General features: G+C 39.9%; 1 protein-coding gene across 4 annotated transcripts in view; it reads left to right on the forward strand.

The window, feature by feature from the left end:
* Nucleotides 1-21,788, forward strand: part of NFU1 (NFU1 iron-sulfur cluster scaffold) — a 41,943-nt gene extending 20,155 nt beyond the window's left edge. For all 4 annotated transcript variants that reach the window (XM_054678482.1, XM_525775.7, XM_054678483.2 and 1 more), the window contains exons 5-8: nt 2,555-2,669; nt 11,803-11,863; nt 17,351-17,525; nt 21,618-21,788. In XM_054678482.1, coding sequence (XP_054534457.1) covers nt 2,555-2,669; nt 11,803-11,863; nt 17,351-17,525; nt 21,618-21,662 — 396 coding nt within the window. In that variant the 3' untranslated portion in view covers nt 21,663-21,788. The remainder of the gene's footprint in view (nt 1-2,554; nt 2,670-11,802; nt 11,864-17,350; nt 17,526-21,617) is intronic.
* The last annotated feature ends 515 nt before the right edge of the window (nt 21,789-22,303 follow it).

Below are 22,303 nucleotides of genomic sequence, written 5' to 3' on the forward strand. Positions count from 1 at the left end.
CTTGATTAGATTTAGTAAGTCATCTTTTAGCTCTCTTACTTTCATTATTTAGTTACCCTATTTGAAATTGCCCTAGCTCTACAATTTTTTCTTAAGTGAAATGACATAACCAATAGATAATATCCCAAGTTAGGGTATATGTTGATACACATGTATGTATGTGTGTGTGTATATCTATCTATCTACACATACATATAGATGGGATCTTGCTCTGTTTCCCCAGGCTGGAATACAGTAGTGCGATCATGGGTCACTGCAACCACTAACTCCCAGGCTCAAGCGATCCTGCTGTCTCAGCTTCCCGAGTAGCTGGGACTACAGGTGCATGCCACTATGCCCAGCTAATTTTTTTTTTTTTTTTTTATTGTAGAGACAGTGTCCTTCTATGTTGCCCAGGCTGGTCTCAAACTCCTGGGCTCACGCAATCCTTCTGTCTCGGCCTCCCAAAATGTTGGGATTACAGGTGTGAGCCACCACGCCTGGCCCACGTTGGTATTTAATAGACGGAATACTGGATTTGTTTTGTTTTCTTCCAGTAACGTTTCTCATCATGGACTATCACATTTTACTGAATGTCTTCAGCAATCGCCTGTTTCTATTTCTGATTTCCAGTTGATAATTAGACTTCTTTATGCATCATTTGTGTTATTTTTTTCTAAATATATATGTATATTTGCAGCTTATATGCTGCCCTTTTTTTCTCATTCAGACAACTTTAGAATATTTTTTCTTTTTATTACCAATATTTTCCTATTTAGTAGAGCCTGCTATTTACTGAAGATCTGAGGTAACAGTCTGATTTGTTTTCCAAATAATTTATTACCCAGAACTAGTTTCCATTCCCAATCACTAAGATATTTCACTAGTTTTACTTTTATAACCTTAGCAGTCCCCATTTATCTCACCTTTTATGTACTATCTCTATATTGTTTCTTTTTTTTGTTTTTTGAGATGGAGTCTCACTCCGTCGTCCAGGCTGGAGGGCAGTGGCACGATCTCGGCTCACTGCAACCTCCGCCTCCTGGGTTCAAGCGATTCTCCTTCCTCGGCCTCCCTAGTAGCTGGGATTACAGGCCTCTGCAACCACGCCAGCTAATTTTTGTATTATTAGTAGAGAAAGGTTTTCACCATGTTGGCCAGGCTGGTCTCAAACTCCTGACCTCAGGTGATCCACCCGCCTCGGCCTCCCAAAGTGCTGGGATTACAGGCATGAGCCACCATGCCCAGCCAAATTTCTTTCATACCCTTTAAGTAATATATATAAGTAAATTTTTTGAATAGTTGTAGGCTGTTCCGTATACTTGATCAAGCAATTACATCCTATGTTTTTTTTTAAGAGAATGGGAATCTCTTTATCATCTTCTTTAAAGACAGAAAATCCATTTAATATTTTGTCTTCATATCATGAAAAACGTCTTTTAATCATTTAAATCAAATTAAAACAATGAAAGTGAATGAATTAATAATATTACTAATATTATATTAATATATTTAAATTAATTAAATATTAATTTTATCAATTATAAATTATAATTATATTATTAATAATAATAACAATAAGTGAATGAATTAACGAATGGGGGATCTTTAAGATTTTATCTTCTGAAATTCATTTAAACAGGACCCTTTAAGATGTGGAGCTAATATATATTCTCCAGAAGTGGTTGCCATTGCATAGGTATAGTGTGTATATAGGAAAAGATATTTTTTCTTTTCCTTCCCTTTCCTCTTTTCTTTTCTTTTTATCTCTTTTCTTTTCCTTTCCCTTTTACCTTCTTCTTCTCTTCGCCTGCCTGCTTGCCTTCCTTCCTCCTTTCCTTTTTTCTGCTGCTTTTTTCTCTCTCTTTTTTCTTTCTTCCTTTCCCTTTATTATTTTTAAAAATATAAAAAGAAGACGAAGTCTCGCTATGTTGCCCAGGCTAGTCTTGAACTCCGGGACTCAAGCAATCCTCTTGCCTCAGCTTCCCAAAATGTTGGGATTAGGCATGAACTACCACACCTGACCAGGAAAAGATTCTTAAGAGGTGTAAGGGGGCCAGGCGCTGTGGCTCACGCCTGTAATCCCTGCACTTTGGGAGGCCAGGGTGGGTGGATCACGAGGTCAGGCTTCGACCTCTCAAAATGCTGGGATTACAGGCATGAACCACCGTGCCCAACCTTAAATATCTTGTGTTATACTACAAATTGCCTTTTTTACTAAGTATAATAATTTTGAAATATATCCATTTCAAAAAACATAGTTCTAGTTTACTCATTTTACGTGCTGGAGAGTATTTCATTATAGGAATAAGATATAGTTAATTTGTTCCTTTATGTTCAAGGCACACACCTGTAGTCCCAGCTACTTGGGAGGCTGAGGCAGGAGAATTGCTTGAAACCAGGAGGAGGAGGTTGCAGTGAGCCAAGATCACGCCACTGTACTCCATCCAGCCTGGGCAACAAAGTGAGACTCCATCTCAAAAAAAAAAAAAGGAAAAAAGAGATATAAGGTAGTGTTCTGTATGGGTCTTTGCCGTTGCCTGGAAATATAGCATTTTCCTTTAAATGTTTATAGGAAAATGAAGAATTAGACTGGAATTTACTGAAACCAGATATTTATGCAACAATCATGGACTTCTTTGCATCTGGCTTACCCCTGGTTACTGAGGAAACACCTTCAGGAGAAGCAGGTAACATGTTGTATTGAGTAATTAAAATTTGTCCTTTTTTTAGACTTTTCTATTTTCTTCACATTTACCTTGATATCAGAAGTCATAGGAATCTAGATTTCTATCATTTAATATATTTAGCTCTGCAAATTTATATATCATTTTGAAAACTTGTGTATAAATTGGCATTACTCTATAAAACCAAAATTTTCAATTATAAAAATTTTCAAACATGCAGAAAATATCATGCTCACCAATTTGCCCTCCACTCATATCTAACAAATGTTAATTAAGTTACAGAATGGGCTTTTGGGAAAAACAAAACAAATGTTATCTTTTGCCACAGTTGCTTTAGACTCATTTTAAATAAAATATTAAACATACAGTGTCAGAATATAGAGCATAAAGTAAATAAAAAAAGAAACCGCTAAAACCACTGTACCCCCATCCCTTTTCCCTTCCTAGTTCCAGAGATATGTGAAAACTTGTTTTGTTTTATACTATACATGTAAGTCTCTGCAGGGAATATATAGTATTAGTTTTTGTTTTTAAGTTTTAAATATCTGTTTTTTTGTTGTTTTTTTTTTTTTTTAGAGACAGACTCTCACTCTGTCACCCCAGTTGGAGTGCAGTGACGCAATGTTGGCTCACTGCAACCCCCACCTCCCAGGTTCAAGTGTTTCTCATGCCTCAGCCTCCCAAGTAGCTGGGATTACAGGTGTGCACCACCACACCCAGCTAATTTCTGTATTTTTAGTAGAGATGGGGTTTCATCATGTTTGTCAGGCTGGTCTTGAATTCCTGACCTCAAGTGATCCGCTGGCTTCGACCTCTCAAAATGCTGGGATTACAGGCATGAACCACCGTGCCTAACCTTAAATATCTTGTATTATACTGCAAATTGTCTTTTTTACTAAGTGTAATATTTTTGAAACATATCCATTTCAAAAAACATAGTTCTAGTTTACTCATTTTACGTGCTGGATAGCATTTCATTATAGGAATAAGATATAGTTAATTTGTTCCTTTATGTTCAAGTAAAGTTTTTGTACTAATTTTTATTGAAAACATTGCTGTAGTGAGCATCCTTATACAAGTCTGTTTATGAATATGTGGAGAGCTTCTTTATTTATTTGTTTGTTTATTTATTTTTATTTATTTATTTTTGGAGACAGAGTCTTGCTCTGTTGCCCAGGCTGGAATGCAGTGGCGTGATCTTGGCTCACTGCAGCCTCGGCCTCCCGGGTTCCAGTGATTCTCCTGCCTCAGCCTCCCAAGTAGCTGGTATTACAGGCGCCCACCACCATGCCTGGGTAATTTTTGTATTTTTAGTAGAGTCAGAGTTTCACCATGTTGGCCAGGCTGGTCTTGAACTCCAGACCTCGTGATTCGCCTGCCTCGGCCTCCCAGAGTGCTGGGATTATAGGCATGAGCCATCGTGCCCGGCCTTATTTTTGAGACAGAGTCTTGCTCTGTCATCCAGGCTGGAGTGCAGTGGCATGATCTCAGTTCACTGCAGCCTCTGCTTCCCAGGTTCAAGCGATCCTTCTACCTCAGCCTCCCGAGTGGCTGGGATTACAGGCATGCACCACCACGCCCAGCTAATTTTTGTATTTCTAGTAGAGGGGGTTTTGCCATGTTGGCCGGGCTGATCCTGAACTCCTGACCTCAAGTGGATTCACCTGCCTTGGCCTTCCAAAGTTGGGATTACAGGCGTGAGCCACAGTGCCTGGCCGAGAGCTTCTTTAGATTATGTTCCTAAAAGTGGAATTGTTATATCATAAGTTGATCTAATTAAGCGCACATTAGCAGTATATTTTAAGAATTTCAACATTCTTATATCTTTGTCATCATTTAGTGTCTTTTTTTTTTTTTTTTTTTTTTTACCCATATGTTGGGTATACAATGGTACCTTGTTTTTTTTTTCTTTTTTCTTTTTTGAGACGGAGTTTCGCTCTTGTTGCCCAGGCTGGAGTGCAATGGCGCGATCTCAGCTCACCACAACCTCCACCTCCTGGGTTCAAGTGATTCTCCTGCCTCAGCCTCCTGAATAGCTGGGATTACAGGTGCCTGCCACCATGCCCAACTAATTTTTCTATTTTTAGTAGAGACGGGGTTTCACCATGTTGGCTGGTCTGGTCTTGAACTCCTGATCCATCTGCCTCAGCCTCCCAAAGTGCTGAGATTACAGGCATGAGCCACTGAGCCTGGCCGGTATCTTGTTGTAATTGCATTTCCTTGATTAATACTGAGTGTTAAGAGTTTCATATGTTTATTGGCCATTTACTTTTCTTGTCAGTAAATTTTCTATTTATATCTTTTCTACTTAAAAACAAATTGAGTCATGTGTCTTTTTTTTTTTTTTTTTTGAGACACTGACCTGCTCTGTCACCCAAACTGGAGTGCAGTGGCATGATCATGGCTCACTACATCCTCAGCTTCCCAGGCTTAAGCAATCCTCCTGCCTCTGTCTCCCAAGTAGCTGGGATTATAGGCTCCTGCCACCATGCCTGGTTAATGTTTTTATTTAAAAAATTTTTTTGGCTGGGTGTGGTGGCTCACGCCTGTAATCCCAGCAATTTGGGAGGCCGAGGCGGGTGGATCACGAGGTCAGGAGTTCGAGACCAGCCTGACGAACATGGTGAAACCCCATCTCTACTAAAAATACAAAAATTAGCTGGGTGTGGTGGCGCGTGCCTGTAATCCCAGCTACTTGGGAGGCTGGGGCAGAAGAATTGCTTGAATCCGGGAGACGGAGGTTGCAGTGAGCTGAGATTGTGCCACTGCACTCCAGCCTGGGAGACAGGGCGAGAATCCATCTCAAAAAAATAAATAAATAAAAATTTAAAAAAATAAATAAATAAATAAAATTTTTTTGTAGAGGCCTGGCACAGTGGCTCACACCTGTAATCCCAGCATTTTGGGAGGCTGAGGTGGGCAGATCACGAGGTTAAGAGATCGAGACCATCCTAGCCAACATGGTAAAACCCCATCTCTGCTAAAAATACAGAAATCAGCTGGGCATGGTGGCACGTGCCTGTAGTCCCAGCTACTTGGGAGGCTGAGGCAGGAGAATTGCTTGAACTTGGGAGACAGAGGTTGCAGTGAGCTGACATCATGCCATTGCACTCCAGCCTAGTGACAGAGTGAGACTCCGTCCCCCCGGCCAGAAAAATTTTTTTTGTGGAGATGAGATCTTGTTAGGTTGCCCAGGCTGGTCTTCAAGTGATCCTCCTGCCTCAGCATCGCAAAGTACTGAGATTATAAGCATGAACCACCGCCACCTGGCCCATATGTCTTTTTTATATTTATTTAAGCAGGTTTTTAAAAAATATTCTGGGCTGGACACCATGCCCCACACCTGTGATCCCAGCACTTGGGGAGGTGAAGGCAGCAGATTGTGTGAGCTCAGAAACTTGAGACTAGCCCGGGCAATATGGCAAAACCCTGTGTTTACGAAAAAATACAAAAATTAGCTGGGCATGGTGATGCGTGCATGTAGTCCCACCTACTTGACAAGCTGAGGTGGGAGGATCGCTTGAGCCCAGGAGGCTGAGGCTGTAGTGAGCCATGTTCACGCCACCACACTCCATCTTGGGTGATAGAACTAGACCACATCTCTTAAAAAAAAATAAAAAGCCTCATTCTGTCTGTATATATATGAATATTCTGAATGTTAATTATTTGTTAGGTATTTTCTTAGCAAATGATATCTCCCTAACTGTGACTTAACTTTTCATTTTGTTTATGATGTCTTTTGTCATACAGAAAATTTTCATTTTAATGTGGTTACATTAGTTCATCTTTTTCCTTTGTGGTTTATGCCTTTTGTACCTTGTTTTAGTAAGTTATTTAGTGTAAAGCACTTGGAAGAGTGACTGTACATGGAGCTCCATAAGTATTTGCTGATACTGTTGTATTTGTTGTTGATGAAGTTTTTCCTTTCTCCAGTATCACAAAGATACTGTCATATGTGTATGTGTATATGTATTTTTGTTTTTTAAAATTTTATTTTTTACACTTACATATTTAATCACTGTGGGATTTTTCTATATAGTTTAAAATATAATAATTTTATCTTTTTCTACATAGGTAATCAATTATCCCAGTCTTTCCTCATGAATTTATAATATTATACATGGGTCTTTTTCTAAAATGTTTTTTGTCCCTGTGGTCTTTTTGCCCCCCTTCCTGTTTTAATAACATATGGAGTTTTAATTATAATATCTCTGTAACAATTAGTATAGTATATGATAATATCTGGAAGAAAAAGTTCCTCAATTAAAAAAAACTTTCTGGTGGTCTGGTCACTTTATTCTTCCTTGTAAATTTAATGATCATCTTGTAAAGTCTCTGAAAAACCATGTCAAGAGTTTGGTTGAAGTTGCATTAAATTTACAGATTAAATTTGGGAGAATTAACATTTCTTCAACATTGATATTTTTTCATCCCCAAATTTTCCCATTTATGTGAGACTTCTCTTATGTTCTTTTCTTGGTATGAGCTCATGTTAGTTCTAGGTACCATATAGGTTTTATCATAAAGCGTTCTTATTTTGTTTAGTAAGCACTTAGACATACTGATTACTGTATTTCAGGCACAATTCTAAGCACTTTACAAGTATAAACTCACTTAATTCTTAACCTTATCAGATAGGAACTGTTACCACATTTCACACATGAGAAAACTGAGGCACTGAATGGTTGAGTAATTTGCTCAAGGTCACACAGGTAGTAAGTGGCAGAGATAGATAAGAACTTTGGGCAATCTGGCTCCAGCGTTCATGCTCTTAACCACTACACTGTGCTGCCTCTATCTGTTTTTTGGGTTTTTTTTGAGACGGGGTCTTGCTTTGTTGCCCAGGCTGGAGAGCGATGGTGCGATCTCGGCTCACTGCAACCTCCGCCTCCCAGGTTCAAGCGATTCTCCTGCCTCAGCCACCTGAGCAGCTGGGATTACAGGTGCCAAACACCATGCCTGACTGATTTTTGTATTTTTAGTAGAGATGGGGTTTCACCATGTTGGCCAAGCTGCTCTCAAACTCCTGACCTCAGGTGATCCACCCACCTTGGCCTGTCAAAGTGGTGGGATTATGGGCGTGAACCACCTCACTCGACCCTGTATCTGTTTTAAAATAATGTTTTCTAATTTGGGGTGTTGGGTATAGGAATACTGTTGATTTTTGTATATTGATCTTATATCCGTCAAGGTTAGCACTCATTAGTTCTAGTAGTTCATCAATGTTAATAAGCATTGACGACAAAAACCGAACGTTTATATGTGCATACACACATATATACACTGCTATAGTTTGGACATTTGTCCCCTCCAAATCTAATGCTGAAATTTGATCCCCAGTGTTGGAGGTGGAGTCTAATGGGAGGTGAGTGGGTCATGGGGATGGATCCCTCAATAGTAGATGAATGCCCTCTGGAAGAGCTGGGGGTATGAGAGGAGGGGAGTGAGTTCTTACTCTATTAGTTCTTTTGAGAGCTGAGTGCTAAGAAGAGTCCCAGTAACAACATCTCCTTCCTGTCTCACCATGTGATCTCTGCATGGGCCAGCTCCCCTTCTTCTTCCATGGGGTGAAGCAGCTTGAGGTCCTCACCAGATGCCAAGTCTTCAACTTTTCTAGACATCAGAATCAACCAAATAAACATTTTTTTCTTTGTAAATTGCACAGTCTCAGGTATTCCTTTATAGCAACACCAAATAGACTATGACATGCAGAAACATTTGTATAATTATCTTTAGGTGACACAGGTATATTTTTAGATATATATCTTAAGAGTCTTAGAGATATGCATAAGGCAACATGTAGAAACATGTTCACTGAAATATTTTTTAACTATACCAAAAGTTAAAAGGAATGAACTAGATTGGGAGATACCAACATAGAAACATAAAAAAGAAAATATTAAGTAAAAAAGGAAAATTCAAATGTATGTACATTTATAAATGTACCATTTATGAAAATTTTTAGTACTACATAAAACAGTTACATGTATTCTTTATGGATCCATATGTAAACCTTATAACTTTTTTAGAGTAATTTGTATCTACTAACATTAAAAATGCACAAGCTAGGTTGGGTGCGGTGGCTAACGGCTGTAATCCCAGCACTTTGGGAGGCCGAGGCAGGTGGATCACCTGAGGTCAGGAGTTCAAGAACAGCCTGGCCAACATGGTGTAACCCCGTCTCTACTAAAAATACAAAAAATTAGCCAGGTGTGGTGGCAGGCACCTGTAATTCCAACTACTTAGGAGGCTGAGGCAGGAGAATTGCTTGAACCCAAGAGATGGAGGTTGCAGTGAGCTGAGGTAAAAGAGTGAAACTCTGTCAAAAAAAAAAAAAAAAAAGCACAAGCCTGTTTACACAAATATCCCACCAGTAGGAATTTATCTCATAAATATAATTGCAATAGTACATTGATGTATGAATGTGTACATATATATATATATATATATATATATATATATATATATATAATTTTATATTTTTTTGAGACGGTGTTTCACTCTGTCACCCAGGCTGGAGTGCAGTGGCGTGATCTCAGCTTACTGCAACCTCCGCCTCCCGGGTTCAAGTGATTCTCCTGCCTCAGCCTCTGGAGTAGGTGGGATTACAGACACCCGCCACCACTCCCGGCTAATTTCTGTATTTTTAGTAGAGACAGGATTTCACCATGTTGGCCAGGCTGGTCTAAAACTCCTGACCTCAAGTGATCCGCCCACCTTGGCCTCCCAAAGTGCTGGGATTACAGGTGTGAGCCACTGAGCCCAGCCTTTTGATATATATTTATATAAGCAAGTATGTTGCGGGATTGTTAGAAATAGCAGCAAACTGTATAAACAACTGAAATAATGAAGAAACTGGCAAAGACAAATCTATATAAAAGTTACTGTGTACCAGTTTTAAATATTGAGGCATATTTGTATATGCTAATGGGGAAAGACCTTCAAGATATATTACACAGAAAAGAGCAAGATATAGAATAGTATGTATGGTATGATCTCATTTGTGTTAATTTATACATGTAAATGTAAACACGTGCTGGGAAGATATAAACTAAACTCATGATAGTTATTGTCTATGGAAGGGATGGTGGGGAAGTAGAATTTAGGTTTATTGATCTAAGACAGTTTTAGCTTTTGTGCTTTTTTTCCCCCAACAAATTTATTTATTTTTAATTATCTATTTATTTTTTTTTGAGGTGGAGTCTCACTCTGTTGCCCAGGCTGGAGTGCGGTGGTGCGATCTCGGCTCACTGCCACCTCCACCTCCTGGGTTCAAGCAATTCTCCTGCCTCAGCCTCCCAAGTAGCTGAGATTACATGCGTGTGCCACCACATCCAGCTAATTTTTGTATTTTTAGTAGAGACAGGGTTTTACCATGTTGGCCAGGCTGGTCTCAAACTCCTGACCTCAGGTGATGCGTCTGCCTCAGCCTCCCAAAGTGCTAGGATTATAGGGGGAACCACTGCACCCAGCCCTTTTGTGTGTTTTCTTTTCCTTTTTTTCTTTTTCTTTTCTTTTCTTTTCTTTTTTTTTTTTTTTTTTTTTTGAGATAGAGTCTTGCTCTGTTAGCCAGGCTGGAATACAGTGGTGCGATCTTAGCTCACTGCAACCTCCGCCATCTGTGTTCAAGTGATTCTCGTGTCAGCCTCCCGAGTAGCTGGGATTACAGGCACCTGCCACCACACCTGGCTAATTTTTGTATTTTTAGTAAAGACAGGGTTTTGCCCTATTGGCCAGGCTGGTCTGGAACTCCTGACCTCAAGTGATGTGCCTACTTCAGCTTCCCAAAGTGCTGGGATTACAGGCATGAGCCATGTTTTATTTATTTTCTTAAAAAAACTCAATGTTAATATAATTTAATTTTAGGGGTTGCCAGAATCTAGTGTTTGTTATAATGTAATATGAAATCTCCATATTTTTGGTTTTCTCAAAGGCTAACTTTGTGCTCAGAAGATCTGTAGAACATTTCAGAGGCCAGGCATGGCTCATGCCTGTAATCTCAGTACTTTGAGGGGCCGAGGTAGGAGGATCACATGAGCCCAGGAGTTGAAGATCATCTTGAGCAACCGGATTAGTCTGTTCTCACGCTGCTGATAAAGACATACCTGAGACTGGGCAATTTATAAAGGAAAGAGGTTTAATTGACTCACAGTTCAGCATAGCTGGGGAGGCCTTAGGAAAGTTACAATCATGGCGGAAGGGGAAGCAAACGCCCGAGTCTTCACATGACGGCAACAAGAAGTGCCAAGCAAAAGGGAGAAAAGTTCCTTATAAAACGATCAGATCTCGTGAGAACTCACTCACTATCACGAGAACAGCATGAGGGTAACCACCCCCATGATTCAATTACCTCCCACCAGCTCCCTCCCACAACACATAGGGATTATGGGAACTGAAGTTCAAGATGAGATTTGGCTGGGGACACAGCCAAACCATATCAGCAACATGGCGAGGCCCCATCTCTACAGAAAATAAAAAAATTGCCTGGGTGTGGTGGCTCACACCTGTGGTCCCAAACTACTTGGGAGGCTGAGGCAGGAGGACTGCTTGAGCCCAGGAGGTAGAGGCTGCAGTGAGCTGTGATCACCCCACTACACTCCGCACTGGGCAACAGAGTGAAACGCTGTCTCAAGAAGAAAAAAAAAGAACATTTCAGAAATTTCCAGAAGGCTTACATCTATATTTAGTATGGCTGGCATTTTGAAAACCAGTAAATTGAGAAACTGAAGATGTAACTTAACTTACAAAGTAGGTGTGCCTTTTTGTCTCAAAGTTTCCATCAAAATTCAGTTTCTTTTCTCTGATACTTTCAATCCTTGAGAACAGAGAATGTCTGCATATTTACTGGCTTAAAATTTCACACCCTAACATCATTAGCATATCAAGATGTTTTAGTGTACTCATCTTTATCACCAGATGTTGAGTTGATTGGTATTCCCTAATTTTTCTTCAGATAATCAAATGAATGATTCTGTCATCAATTTCCCAAAATATATCTCCATACCAAGTTACATGTTCTTTCTATAGTTTTATGTTTTTAATGAACCATGTAGTTAAAATCATTCTGTTTTAATACTCGTACTTGCATGGCTATAAAATTTCTACTCTTGATGTTTTTATATGTAATTATTTCTAGGATCTGAAGAAGATGATGAAGTTGTGGCAATGATTAAGGAATTGTTAGATACTAGAATACGGTACGTGCTCCTCTCTCTACCTGAATTCAAGTGCTTTGGAGGCATTTTTCATTAGAGCAATATAGTTTTAGTTGGCCATGAGATTATAGTAGATTTTCAAAATAAGTGCAAGTTAATGTAAACCACAACAGGTAACCATGACAATTGAATTTAAAGCCTGTATCTTCTCTACATTTACTCAGAATTTTAAAACATCCAATTTATTTAAACATATTCAATGAAGAAATGTATTCTTCACAGTCTCAATTTAGATTTGATATTGTTATAATACCAAATTTCTTAAAAAGAAAAAAAAAGACAATGTTTGGGAAGGTTGTGAAGAGAGAATGAGTACCTATTTTCAGTATATTGCCCATACAGAATAAATTTAAGTGAGTGGAGAATAGCAGGCTTCTCCTTTTGCTTGTAGCAGACCAATAGTCATGCTGAGAACTCCCAGAAAAGCTGGATAAAGTACAATAAAAAGAATTTGTTTGAAAGCATTAGATAGCTGCCAGAGCAAGCAAAATGTGAGGTGCCAAGATCCTGGAGAGAAGGGAAGCTCACTCAGTTTTCCCTTAAGGCATTTGCTGTTCCTTGCTACATAGCTAGGGTAGAAGAAGCTGGGCAGAGGGCAGCTGCTAAGAATCAGAGAAACCATTGGGCTTTCAGAAAATTTGTTTAGATGGGAAGACAAAAATTAAAATTCTGGGTTACCAATGAAATCTTGATTTCAAGGACCAAGATCCTAGAGAGCAGGGAAGTTAAGAAAAGTAAGCCTATAGTTTTTTGGTTTTTTTTTTTAAGACGGAGTCTTGCTCTGTCACCCAGGCTGGCATGCAATCTCAGCACACTACAGCCTCGCCTCCCGGGTTCAAGCGGTTCTCCAGATTCAGCCTTCTGAGTAGCTGGGATTACAGGCACAGGCCACCACACCCAGCTAATTTTTGTATTTTTGGAAGAGACAGGGTTTCACCATGTTGGCCAGGCTGGTCTTGAACTCCTGACCTCGTGATCCGCCCACCTCAACCTCTCAAAGTGCTGGGATTACAGACGTGAGCCACTGCGCCCAGCCAAGTAAGCCTATAGTTAGTAACAATGTATTGTATTCTTGAAAATTGTGGCTGGGTGTGGTGGCTCACGCTTGTAATCCCAGCAGTTTGGGAGGCGGAGGTAGGTGGATCACCTAAGATCAGGAGTTCAAGACCAGCCTGGCCAACATGTTGAAACCCCATCTCTACTAAAAATACAAAAATTAGCCAGGCGTGGTGGTGGGCATCTGTAATCCCAGCTACTAGGGAGACTGAGGTAGGAGAATCACTTGAACCCTGGAGGTGGAGGTTGCAGTCAGCCAAGATTATGCCATTGCACTCCAGCCTGGGCGACGAGCAAAACTCTTTCTCAAAAAAAAAAAAAAAAAAAAATTTGCTAAGATAGTAGTTATTAAGTGTTCTTGACACAAAAAATAAGTATGCGAGGTAATGTATATGTTAGTATATGTTAATTAGCTTGATTTAGCTATTCCATGGTGTATACAGATATATTTTTTTTTGAGACAGAGTCTTGCTCTGTCACCCAGGCTGGAGTGCTGCACGATCTCGGCTCACTGCAACCTCTGCCTCCCAGGTTCAAGTGATTCTCCTGCCTCAGCCTCCTGAGTAGCTGGGATTACAGGCATGTACCACCACACCCAGCTAATTTTTGTAGTTTTAGTAGAGACAGGGTTTCACCGTGTTGGCCAGGTTGGTCACGACCTCCTGACCTCAGGTGATCTACCCTCCTCGGCCTCCCAAAGTGCCGGGATTACAGGCGTGGGTCACCGCTCCCGGCCTACATATTTCAAAACATCATGTTGTACATGGAAATATCTATAATTTTTGTGAATTAAGAATAATTAATTGGAGGCCGGGTGCGGTGCCTCACGCCTGTAATCCCAGCACTTTGGGAGGCCGAGGTGGGTGGATCACAAGGTCAGGAGATTGAGACCATCCTGGCTAACACAGTGAAACCCCGTCTCTATTAAAAATACAAAAAATTAGCCGGGCATGGTGGCGGGGGCCTGTAGTCCCAGCTACTCGGGAGGCTGAGGCAGGAGAATGGTGTGAACCTGGGAGGCAGAGCTTGCAGGGAGCCAAGATTGCGCCACTGCACTCCAGCCTGGGCGACAGAGCGAGACTCTATCTCAAAAAAAAAAAAAAAGTAACCCTGGAACTAAAATTATAATAACTGAACTTAAGAACTCATTAGATTGGACATAGTTGAAGAGAAGATTAGTATACTGGAATTTAAGTCAGTAGAAAATATTCAGCCTGAAGCACAGGGAGAGAAGAGAATAGAAGATATAGGAAAGAAGCATGAGACGGTGGGCACGGTGCTCACACCTATAATTCCAGCACTTTGGGAGGCTGAGGTAGGAGGATTGCTTGAGCTCAGAAGTTAGAGACCACCCTGGCAACATAGTGAGACCTTGTCTCTACAAAAAATTAAAAAATTAGCTGGGTGTGGTGGTGTGCACCTGTAGTCTCAGCTGTTCCTGAGGCGGGAAGATTGCTTGAGCCCAGGAGGATGAGGCTGCAGTGGGCTGTGATCATACCATTGCACTCTGGTCAAGGAGACAGAACAAGACCCTGTCTCACCAGAAAAAAAAAAAAAAAATGAATCAAACCTCTGGAGGGGAGAAATAGGATAAAAAATAATTCATCAATCCAAAACAATGCAAAATAGGAAACAGTAAATGGTAATATAAACTCAAAAGTGTTGGCATTTAAATGACAGTAGTTTGATGAACTAAAATAAGATTGTCAAATTGTATGTGAAAAAACAAAAAAACAAAATCAACTATAGACTGCTTAGAAGAGATATAGGGGCCAGGCATGGTGGCTCATGCCTGTAATCCTAGCATTTTGGGAGGCCAAGGTGGCAGATTGCTTGAGCCCAGGAGTTTGAGACCAGCCTGGGCAACATAGTGAGACCCCATCTCTACAATGAAAGAAAGAGAGAAAGAGAAAGAGAGAGAGAGGGAGGAAGGAAGTGAAGGAAGGAAGGAGGGAGGGAGGGGAAAAGAAAAGAGAAGAGAAAAGGAGAGAAATAGAATATTTGTATGACCTTCGGGTAGGCCATTTTTTTTTTTTTTTTCCCAACGGGACACAAGAAATCAGATAAAGACCGGGCGTGGTGGCTTACACCTGTAATCCCAGCACTTTGAGAGGCCGAGGTGAATGGATCATCTGAGGTTGGGAGTTCGAGACCACCCTGACCAACATGGAGAAACCTTGTGTCTACTAAAAAAATAAAAAATTAGCCACGCATGGTGGCGGGCACCTGTAATCCCAGCTACTCGGGAGGCTGAGGCAGGAGAATCCCTTGAACCCGGGAGGCGGAGGTTGCAGTGAGCCGAGATCGAGCCATTGCACTCCAGCCTGGGCAACAAGAGCGAAACTCCATCTCAAAAAAAAAAAAAAAATATATATATATCAGATAAAAATCAAGGAAAATACATATAAATTGGACTACAGTAAAATTGTGACTGTCTCTTCATCAGAAGATGCCATTGGCTGGGCACAGTGGCTTGTGCCTGTAATTCCAGCTACTTAAAAGGCTGAGGCAGGGGAGGCTCCCTTGAGCCTAGGAGTTTTAGGTAGCAGTGAGTGAGCTGTGATCATGCCACTGTATTCCAGCCTATGTGACAAAGCGAGACTGTTGAAAAGTGCCATTTACAGTCAAAAGGCAAGGTATAGATTAGAAGATATTTACAGTGTTTATATGACAATACATAAATAACTTGTACAAATTGGTAAGAAAAAGACAATCAGAGACTGGAGCAGGTGCTTCGCAAAAGATGATCAAATAGTGGCTGGGCGCAGTGGCTGACACCCATAATCCCGGCACTTTGGGAGGCTTAGGTGAGCGGATCACCTGAGGTCAGGAGTTCAAGATCAGCTTGGCCAACATGGTGAAACATGGTGTCTACTACAAATACAAAAAATTAGCTGGGGGTATTGGTGCATGCCTGTAATCCCAGCTATCTGGGAGGCTGAGGCAGGAGAATCACCTGTACCCGGGAGGCGGAAGTTGCAGTGAGCTGAGATCGTGCCATTGCACTCCAGCCTGGGCAACAGAGTGAGACTCTGTCTCCAAAAAAAAAAAAAGGAAAGAAGATAATCAAGTAGCCACTAAACATGAAAAAATGCTTAACCTCATTAGTTATTATGAATATTCAAACCATAATTAAATATTCGTACAAATCCAGTGGAATAGTTAAAACTATTAAGACTGACAACACCAATTGTTGGTGAGGATGTAGAGCAACAGAAACTCTCATACACTGCTGGTGGGAATGTAAGTTTATATAACTGGAAAACTATATGGCAGTATTTATTAAATCTCAACATATTCATACTCTTTATTCAGCAATTTCACTTTCAGGTATATTTCCAGTAGTAATATATATGCATACCAAAAGACATTTCTAAGAATCTTTATAACTGCACTATTTGTAAAAGCCAAAACATAATGTTAACCTAAATGTCTATCAACAGTAGAATGGATAAATAAATTCTGGTATATTTGCTTAATGGAATACTATGCAGCAGTGAGAGTAAATGACCTAGTACTATACTCAGCAACATAGGTGAATCTCACAAAGAGCATAGGAAGCCAGATACAAAAGAGTAATTCTACGTGATTTATAAATAGAATTTATATTTGTAAATTATAAAGTTCAGAGACTGGCAAAACTCATCAGTGGTGATATGAATTAGGATAATGGCTGCATTTTTGTTGTGGGGAGTGATTGGAAGGAAGCCCAAAGGGGACTTCTGGAGGTTTGGTGTTGTTTCTTGGTTTGGGTGGTTATAAATGTGTGTTCACTTTGTGAAAACTTAGTGAACTGTGCATACATGATTTAAGCATTTTTCTGTATTAATGTTGTATTTCAATGAAAAGTTTACCTGAAAATGAAGCCAGCATGTGTCAGTCTCCCTTTTCCTTCACTCAAAAGAAGTGACTGAGTATATTTTAGGTAATCACAATAATTATTAGGAAATTTGAAATCTTAAGTGCTGTAAAATATTGTTTTATTTAAAAAAAAATTTCTTTAGAGACAGGGTCTCGCTGTGTCACCCAAGCTGGAGTGCAGTGGTGTGATAATAGCTCACTGCAGCTTCCAACTCCTGGGCTCAAGCAGTCCTCCTACCTTGGCCTCTCAAATTGCTGGGAATATAGGTGTGAGCCACCATGCCCAGCCTTAAAAAGATATTAGTAAGCAAGATCAAATGCGATAAGTGGAGGAAATATTTGTATGAGTGAATTTTGGTATTTTACCTGAGAGTGAAAAAAAAAATTTAATTCTAAATAAAACTTAGCCACAGTTATTATTCTGTATTATAAAAGTAGCTCTAACTTTGTGAATTTTACTAATATAAAATTTAAGCTCTGAGCTGTATTAAATTTTTTCAATGAAAACTTGTATTTTAAAGAATATGTCATAAATATTCTTTGACCTCACAGGCCAACTGTGCAGGAAGATGGAGGGGATGTAATCTACAAAGGCTTTGAAGATGGCATTGTACAGCTGAAACTCCAGGGTTCTTGTACCAGCTGCCCTAGTTCAATCATTACTCTGAAAAATGGAATTCAGAACATGCTGCAGTTTTATATTCCGGAGGTAGAAGGCGTAGAACAGGTATGCCAATATTATATGACAGTCTAGATTTTTTTCATTTTTTCTTTTTCTTTGTAGATACAAAGGCTGGAAATAGATGTTAAGGCAAGTATTTGAAAAGAAGTTCATGACCTAGCTTTTTCTTCAAGGGCTAGATTTTTGTGTTGCAATTTTTATCAGACTTGAAGTCTCTTATTTTAGAAGTAACTTTGGGCTGGGCACAGTGGCTCACACCTGTAATCCCAGCACTTTGGGAGGCTGAGGTGGGTGGATCACCTGAGGTTGGGAGTTCCAGACCAGCCTGACCAACATGGAGAAAACCCCGTCTCTACTAAAAATACAAAATTAGCCGGGCATGGTGGCAGACGCCTGTAATCCCAGCTACTCGGGAGGCTGAGGCAGGAGAATTGCTTGAACCTGGGAGGCGGAGGTTGCAGTGAGCCGAGATCGCGCCATTGCACTCCAGCCTGGGCAACAAAAGCGAAACTCCGTCAAAAAAAAAAAAAAAAAAAAAATGAAGTAACTTTAGTGTTATGAGAACCTACTATGTGCCAGGCATTTTTGCTCATTTCATCTTCTAATAACACAGTGCATTAAGTCATTCCCATTTTGCACATAAGGCTACAGAGACTCAGAGGGCATATTGCTGCCCTGATTGCACAAAAATTATGAAAAAGGTTTAAAATGTAACACAGTGTTTTATAGATGAGATTTAGAAATCTTTAGTGGAAGAACTCTACTACATCATATTTACCAATTTTTTTTTTTTTTTTTGGTAGAGACAGGGTCTTGCTATGTTGCCCAAGTTGGTCTTGAATTCCTGGCCTCAGGTGATCCTCCCAAAATGCTGGGATTAAGGATTAACACAACTGGCCTAATCTATGTATTCTTAAATATGCAAGCAAGAAGCCCATTAAGAAATCATAGTTTGTTGTTATACTGAGTAGAATTCTAGAGCTTTACGTATAGCACAATATCAACATTTTTTTTTTTGCCAACATACCTAAGGAGTATAACACAGCACCTTGTCATCAGTAATAATGAGTCTCACTGCAGTGATTCTCAACCAAAAAGCATGGCCTTATGGAGAGAGATTATCAAGGAGTGAAGGGATGTGTGGAAATTAGAAATTTCCAACCCACAGAATTTCAGGTAATTCTTTTTTTTTTTTTTTTTTTTTGGAGACAGAATCTTGTTCTGTTGCCCAGGCTGGAGTGCAGTGACACGATATCTTGGCTCACTGCAACCTCCACCTCCCAGGTTGAAGCAGTTCCCATACCTCAGCCTCATGAGTAGCTGGGATTACAGGCACATGCCACCATTTTTTGTATTTTGTATTTGAGTAGAGACGGGGTTTCATCATGTTGCCCAGGCTGATTTCAAACTCCTGAGCTCAGGCAATTTGCCCGCCTCGGCCTCCCAGAGTGCTAGGATTACAGGCATGAGCCACCGTGCCTGACCACCTCAGGTAATTCTGTGCCCTTAAGGGCTCCATTGGGAATCACTCATCCTTGGGTAGTATTAAAATTCATCTGTTCCACAGTGAGCAGGTCTATATAGACCTATCCCCAAAGTCTTAGGGAGCCGAGAGGCTGAAGACAGAGGCTGGCAAATCCAGTTGGTCAGAAAGAAACATTTCATAGGGACTGAGGAACAGAAGCCATTTATCGGGCAGCTGCAAGATGATGGATTCCTGCATTGTTACCCGCTAGACTCAGGGCTTATATACCAGGAGGAATGGGTATACATGCTTCAGAAGATATGTGTAGGACAATTGAAGTCAGCCCCTCTGGAAAAGGCAAGAATGCTATTTGCCTAATAGCCTATAATTTGCTTAAGGGCAAGATTTATGCTAAGTATGTGTTTGTTTAGGATAACATCAAGGTTATTTTGACCTAAAGGCAGAATTAAGTAGAAAACTTAGAGGCATTCCTAGAACTGAGGTTAGTCAATGTGGCAGATTAGCATCCAAGATGGAGTTGCTTTAGCCTCCACACCATCGTTTTGGTCCAGTACATGACATCTCCTCTTTGAAGTTTTTATCCATCCCCCACTTGGAATTAAGTTCTTCTTTGACAGGTCCAAAGCTTCTGTTTTGGCTTTATGTTTATGTAGCTTTCTGTATCTGTTTTAGCTTTATGTTTACGTGGAAGCTCCCTAAGAGACTTGAAATCATATCCAAGTCTTTGTGTTCCTCTGCAACAACTAGCTGTGTGCCTTACAAATGTCCTATACATGCTTTGTATTAAGTATTTGGGAATATTACTCCAAATTAAGGAATAATTCTGCCTAAAATATGAGTTGGTTGACAAAATTTTTTGGATTGGGTATTGTTGAAATTGGATGTAAAATATTAATTTCTTGGAAATAAGTACCAATTTTTACTCAACCGAAAAGACAGCCTATGAAAGAATTCTTTTTCTATTGATTGTCTCAGATCAGAGCCAGAATCTGGATTTTTTTTTTTTTTTTTCAGACGTAGTTTCACTCTTGTTGCCCAGGCTGGAGTACAATGGCTCGATCTTGGCTCACTGCAGCCTCCACCTCCCGAGTTCAAATGATTCTCCTTCCTTAGCTTCCCAGGTAGCTGGGATTACAGGCGTGCGCCACCACGCCTGGCTAATTTTTATATTTTTAGTAGAGATGGGGGTTTCGCCATGTTGACCAGGCTGGTCTTGAACTCTTGACCTCAGGTGATCCACCTGCCTCAGCCTCCCAAAGTGCTGGGATTACAGGCGTGAGCCACTGTGCCTGGCCTAGATTTTTTTTTTAAAAAAAAAAACCTTATTTTGTTCCATTATCATCTATATGCCTTAAAAAATTATGTTAGTTGATACTTTGGTGGATTGACTGAGGAACATTTTTATTCAATTGTCCAGGGTAGGGTGATGAATTGGCCTTCAGATTAGAAACTTGAATTGGCATCTAATTGTAGTAGGTGTGGTGAGGAGAAAAAAACATTCTTAGGTTTATGTAACTTTTTCCTTCTCCAATGGAGTTAGTCTGTTATCTTAGTAATACATTAACTCATGGAAAGATAATAGCTGTTGTAACATTTTCCTGAGGCTTAAAATGATCTTTTATCTCAGTAAGACTAAAATAATTAGTTCCTAATATGGTGGGTTTTTTTTGTTTTGTTTTGTTTTTTACTTTCCTTGGGGATTCATTTTAATAAAAATAAATGTTTTTATAATAACAGTTTGGTATAGCTTCACAGAATATATTTAAGTAAATAAGATGGTTTTGAAAAAAAGAAAAAGTCATTTACATTAGTCTTATGGCTAGAGAATACCAGTTAATTTATTTTTATTTTTATTTTTTATTTTTTTGAGATGGAGTCTTGCTCTATCACCAGGCTGGAGTGCTCTATCACCAGGCAGTAGGCTCACTGCAACCTCCACCTCCCTGGTTCACGCCATTCTCCTGCCTCAGCCTCCCGGGTAGCTGAGACTACAGGCGCCCACCACCACGCCCGGCTAATTTTTTGTATTTTTAGTAGAGACGGGGTTTCACTGTGTTAGCCAGGATGGTCTTGATCTTCTGCCCTCATGATCCGCCTGCCTCAGCCTCCCAAAGTGCTGGGATTACAGGCGTGAGCCACCGCACCTGGCCGCAGTTAATTATTTATAGTCTTTTCTGCCCAGCTGAGACTCTGCTATGGGTAGCCTCTTTGAGACAAGGAGAAGTGATCAATGCTTTAATTAATTTCCAAATATTTAATTTGCTTTTATTTTATTTTATTTTTTTTTTTGAGACAGAGTCTCGCTGTGTTGCCCATGCTGGAGTGCAGTGGCACGATCTCGGCTCACTGCAAGCTCTGCTTCCCAGGTTCACGCCATCCTCCTGCCTCAGCCTCCCGAGTAGCTGGGACTACAGGCGCCCGCCTGGCTAATTTTTTGTATTTTCAGTAGAGATGGGGTTGCTTTTATGTTTTTAGGATACCAGGTTATGATTCAAACCTTGTTCTTTGGGGCTGTTGATAGATTTATTCTTACTGGTTTGTCATGCCTCATTATAGAGTGTATCAGGTAAAGAAGTAATATTAAAATCAGGAAAATAGCAAAATCTAATCATTTTCTTAATTCTTAAATTGTCTTTGTTTTTTGGTTTTAGGTTATGGATGATGAATCAGATGAAAAAGAAGCAAACTCACCTTAAAATAATCTGGATTTTCTTTGGGCATAACAGTCAGACTTGTTGATAATATATATCAAGTTTTTATTATTAATATGCTGAGGAACTTGAAGATTAATAAAATATGCTCTTCAGAGAATGATATATAAATATTGCACGTTTGCTTTACCTCATATGAGTTATTTATAACCTCTTGAATCATCTTCTGTACACGTGGATTTTATCCAAGGATATTTTTATTTTTGTTCCTCATTTCCCATGGCTCCTTCTTTGCATATGTGTGAAGGAGTTTAAAATACATTTCCCCCCATCTAATTTATTTACTTTTTTCCATACAGGAAGAAACAGAATGCTTTTTAGAATATTCTAAAATGGCTTTTTGTGAAATATCTAAAACTATTTTTACTGAAGTTTTTAGCTTAAGAAACAGCTAAACAATTCTGTTTTAAAAATGGTATCTGGCTACTAGCCCCCAATTAAGTAGCAAAGAACTGCTTAAGACCAAAAAAAATAAAAAATAAAAAATGGCCGGGTATGGTGGCTAACGCCTATAATCCCAGCACTTTGGGAGGCCGAGGTGGGTAGATCACGAGGTCAGGAGTTTGAGACCAGCCTGAACAACATGGTGAAACTCCGTCTCCACTAAAAATACAAAAATTAGCCGG

This window comes from Pan troglodytes, chromosome 12 (assembly GCF_028858775.2).
Source record: "Pan troglodytes isolate AG18354 chromosome 12, NHGRI_mPanTro3-v2.0_pri, whole genome shotgun sequence".
In the NCBI taxonomy this organism is placed as follows: domain Eukaryota; kingdom Metazoa; phylum Chordata; class Mammalia; order Primates; family Hominidae; genus Pan; species Pan troglodytes.